General features: G+C 39.4%; 1 protein-coding gene across 1 annotated transcript in view; it reads right to left on the reverse strand.

The window, feature by feature from the left end:
• Positions 1 to 4748, reverse strand: part of RSPO2 (R-spondin 2) — a 66686-nt gene extending 61938 nt beyond the window's left edge. Inside the window, exons 1-2 of the mRNA XM_009638323.1 lie at positions 4656 to 4748; positions 3552 to 3678 (exon numbers count right to left, since the gene is read on the reverse strand). Coding sequence (XP_009636618.1) covers positions 3552 to 3678; positions 4656 to 4748 — 220 coding nt within the window. The remainder of the gene's footprint in view (positions 1 to 3551; positions 3679 to 4655) is intronic.
• Between the last annotated feature and the right edge of the window lie 203 nt (positions 4749 to 4951).

Below are 4951 nucleotides of genomic sequence, written 5' to 3' on the forward strand. Positions count from 1 at the left end.
GAATTGGGAATTTTCAAAACCAATTGCTGTGTCCTCCAAAACAGGCTTTTGGAAATCACGTTCCTCAGTTAAGGCTTTATATCTTTTTCACTTATATCTCCTATCTCTCACCTATGTATGAAGCCCAGGAGGTCCTTCTAGGCCTTGTATGTAGGAAGAGGGAGGCAGGGAAGACAGTATGTGGCAACCCCCACGTTCCCCAGCTTATTTCAAGTGAGAAATTTATTTGCCTTCTATTGAAAATAAATCATATTGGGAAGCACGAGCAGACACTCAATCAGAGGCTTGTAGTTCCACTACTAATACAGAAAAAATAGTCATACTCCTTCCAGAGACTTACTATACCTTGGTATAATGGTATTAATGTGGAGGCATTGAAGAGAAACAAAATTAAAATGCAAAAACTCCTTTGTTTTCCTCATAAGACCACACTGGTGGGAAGGTCTGGTCAGTAGGAGTCCGTAAGGCAGCATATTCCCAACTCTCAGGTGGTTAAAAGTCACTTGGACACCAGTCTCAGACCTTGCCATTTCAGGTTCCCATGCTACAGTCATCCAGAAATGCACAGGCTGTAACAGCCTATTTCTGAGTTACAAAATTGTGCAGAAATACACAGGAATGCATTTTTCCCCTGTATGTATTCTGCGTGCCACTATCTGTTGGCACATTCAACAGCAAACTTCATCCAGCATATTGCTGCCACAAATCAACACGTGGGAGACAAATTCTATTGCAACCAAGTTCCAGGCATTTCAACAGATTCATTTTTTCCCAAGCCTTTTAATATCTAGAATATTTCAGCTAGCTGCTGTGAATAAGATTCATCTCTAGCATGCAGGTGAATAAACAGAGATTTGATTTTTTTCCCTTTTGATGGCATGTTTACTTTGTCTTCTATTGTAAGTTATAACTTTTCCAAGCACTGAAAGCTTCAGGGATTCAATGTAGAGGCGTTCCAACAAAAACAGAGTTCCAAACCCAGATCCACCCAAACCACTGAAGACAAAACATTATTGGAAGCACTAAAGCTAAAGACGTGAAGATCCGGAACACTCTGCTTAAGACACAAAGTACAATGACATACAAGAAGATTTTGTGTATGATGCCTACTTCACTTTGCCATTTCATACTTTTACTGAACAATTCCTAAAAAGGTAGAAAAGATGGAGGAACAGAAAAAAAGTTGTTAGAGCAGAGCTCAAGCCTTTCTTTTCACTTTCTGGAAGATTAAATTCAACATATTTTACAAGTGATAGATATCAAATCTGGACTCTGAAGCTAGATAATCCATACGTCAATTCCAACAGAAATAAACAAAGGCAAAGATTATATGGTTATTTTCATTGTTATAGTAGGCACCACTAAACTAAAGACTACGTGCTAAACTATTGTTTACTATCACAATTTTATTGTACAACAGGAACCGGCATGTGAAGGAAATACCAAACAAGTAAATACTTGACTGTAACAGTGAAGAAGATGCCGTTTCTTCAGTTTATATAGCAGTGAACATACTGGTCAGTGTTTCATAAATACCAAACCTCTGAAGTATTGAACAGCATGAAAATGGAGCTTTCTCCTTTTTTTTTTTTTTTTTTAAAGGAATGTTATTAAATTGAAAGGTACAGAAAGTGGTACCCTCCAAGAATGAAGAAATGTAAGGTTTAGATAGTTGGGAATAGTCTGGAAGATTTAATGGCCTCAGACTAAGAAGCTGAGGAGGCAACTTTAAAATACACGTAAGGTTATATGCACAGTATCATAAGTTTGGCAGAAAAAATGTTGTACAGGTCCTTAGATTGAGCAAAAGGCAGTTCTGAAGGGGATCTGTACAGGTAGATTTGCCAGATGTCCAAGCCTGATGGAGGCAACCTGGATTTCAGGTCAGGCATTAGGTTGAGAATGAAGCTTGGACCACACAGAAGTAAAATTGCTCCCCAAAGTATTTCAGAGGACTAGGTTGGTAGTCTTCAGGCAGATATGACAAGTCTGTAAAGAAACCCATCTGGGCACTTTGTAGACACAGCACTGCATTTCCTCAGCTACAGCAGCTGACAGAGTAGTCAATGATGATGTTTGTGGCAGAAAACCAACAGCATTTACAAGCTCCCAGGTGGGGTGCTTAGGCTGAACCCATTTCTACTCTGTATTGAAGTGCTAGGCAGAGAGTAGCTACGGCTGTCCCCTTGCCCGTTTTCCACAGAAAGGAAATTCAAAGCTAGAAGGATGCTGTGGTTACGCCAACAGCTACCAGTTTCAGTAAGTCCAGCACTCCAAAGTGGCATCACAACACTCCTGAACAGGTAAAGAAAGACATGGCCATTCCAAGCCTCAACTGGATAAAGCCCCAACTAACCTGGTCTGGCCTCACACCTGACCCTACTTTGAGCAGGAGATTGGTAAGGGAGGTCCAATCTCCTGCTTGGGAGGTCTCTTCCAGACTGACATCCTGTGGTCCTATGACCTGCAACTGAACTATCAGATTTCACTTCTTGCTTGAAGAAGGGGGCAGCTGGAGCTACATGGTGTGCAACGCACTTCTGATGGGGGAGTAACAGGTAACAGAGCACATGGAAGTATGGATAGTTTTCTGGATGTCCAGTTATATTTATTTTCACAAGTATCAATGAATGAAATGGAAATAAAGCATTTTGGAAATGTGCTGTAATTGTAAATAAGGGAACATAAGGGATATCTTCACAGCTGGAAGTACCCTTTCCCACACGAGAGAACAAGTACCACCCTCTTAAGAGAAAAAAGCTCACCAGAGGAAAAGACTTATAGGTAGCAATGAAGCTCAACTCAAATGAGATGAAAGTCAGGAAAGCACAAGACAATATCCACCATTGGCCAAAAACCTCCAAAACCTCCCTACAGAGATACTTTTCTTTTAAAAAGAACAGAGATGTTGCAGAAGGCAGGCAGCAACTTGCTATCTCCTGTGAGTGCAGGACCTCCCAACAAGGACAAGCCACCTGCCCTACTCTGACACTAGAACAGAGGTTTCATTATTGCACTCCTAAAATGAGAATTTGGATACGGATACCCACTTCATATTACCACGACTGAGGAGAAAAGGCTGTATGTTCAGATGCTGAAAAGCCCACCCATGCCCCCTCATTCCAGGAGGTGAGACTCTGGTTAAGCCCTGATGGGGACAGTATTCTGCATCAGACAAACAATTACCCTTCAGTGTCACACCCACAGAAGTACAGCAACTCCATGGCCTATAAAGCTCACTCACAAGACTTAAAACATTAGTACTGGTGAACTCCCAGCCCTCCCAAGACACCAGAATAAATTCTTCCTTAGCCAGAAGCTATCATAAAAGAAAAATGGCATCCCAGGAAACTTTGGCATTGGAGAAATCTGATAAGTCTGATATGAGCATTTAAGAATGTTATCTAGTTTCTTTAATAAGGTGAGGTCTTTTTGTATTTATAAAAAGCACTACCTTAGTGTGCTTATTATGGAGTAATTCAAAGACAGATTAACTTTTAAAACAAAATCCAGGTTAATACTGATCAAAAAATTAGCAGTTGACAATGTACCTGTGGGTTTTGGAATGGCAACATTTCCACTGCACAAGCAGTACATAGCATAAGCCAGAAATGTGGCTATCTGAAACTTTGCAAGGGCCAAATTTGCCAAGCCTAAATTACGTTTTGGCATAATTGACTGGAAACAAAAATTAGAAGTTGAGAAGAGTTAAAATTGGTAATTGTTTAAGGATATTCTACTGGATGAATAACAAGCCATATTAGCACAAATGCCAAAACAACAACAAAAAAAAAAGTAGTGCAAAAAATAACATTCTGACTAAAAAAATTAAAAAAAATTATGTGGAAGTGGTATTAAAGCACAGTTTCAAAGGATGGAAAACCAAGACATAAATAGCAAATAATGTAAGTTAAAAAATTGAGATAATTGACAAATAACCTAAAGGGATCAAAAAAACTCAACCAAAAGAACACAACCCCACCCCTCTAAACCCTCAAATCCCAAAACTCAACAGTGTATAGAGACCAGAATAACAAACCATATTTCTAACACTTAACAGACAGAGAAAGCAAAAGAGCCTAACAGTTACATCTCATGTTTGGAATAAAGCAGGATGTACCCACCCAATGTGATAACACAGCTGTAATCAAGTTTGCCATCCATACAAAAGGAAGCTATGCAAGACCACTTGCCAAAGAGAAAAGAAATTTAAGCAACTCTCACTGCCAGCCAGTTGCTAAATGCATTAACTTCCTATGTTTCCCTCTAAAATTTTTTTTTTATTAAATAAATGTTTGAAGTATGAGGAAAGCCCAACAGCTCGGAAAACAGCCTATGTACCAAACAGGGAACTACAGATCGATTCACCTGACATCAATTCAAGGGGAAAAAGATTGAGTCTTTAAGAAAACATTGCGTCATTGAGAAGTAGAGACTAAATATACATACATATGGAATAGATAGAATAAGCAAGGGTTTAGATCAAAATAAACTGTTACTCTCTATGAGCATGGAAGATATGAAAACTATTGGTGAGTTATACTTTGATTTATTCAAGTCATCTGACTTAGTACAACATGACATTTTGATTTTAAAACCCAGCTCACCAACTAAGCTCTAAATGTGCACTGTGTTAAGAAAGATTCAATACTTACCGAAAAAGCTCCAAAGAATATAAAAAAATCTTTGCTGGTACAGTCTCCAGATGACAAAAGTTGATGGCGTAGCAAGTCATCAGAAGGAATCATTACTGGTACAGAGTCACCTCAAGTCTCAACTAATCATTTACAAGGGAGGGAGGGGGTCCATTTTGCTGATGATGACTGGAAGCAGAAGTTAGGCTTGAACTAAAACAAGATGTGTCCACCATGTAATTAACCACTGGAACATGCTACCTGTAAGGTGGAGGCAGAGGGAGAAGCAACAGGAAGACGTTTGAACCAGCTTGAGG

This window comes from Egretta garzetta, unplaced genomic scaffold, assembly GCF_000687185.1.
Source record: "Egretta garzetta isolate BGI_Z169 unplaced genomic scaffold, ASM68718v1 scaffold154, whole genome shotgun sequence".
Taxonomy (NCBI): Eukaryota; Metazoa; Chordata; class Aves; order Pelecaniformes; family Ardeidae; genus Egretta; species Egretta garzetta.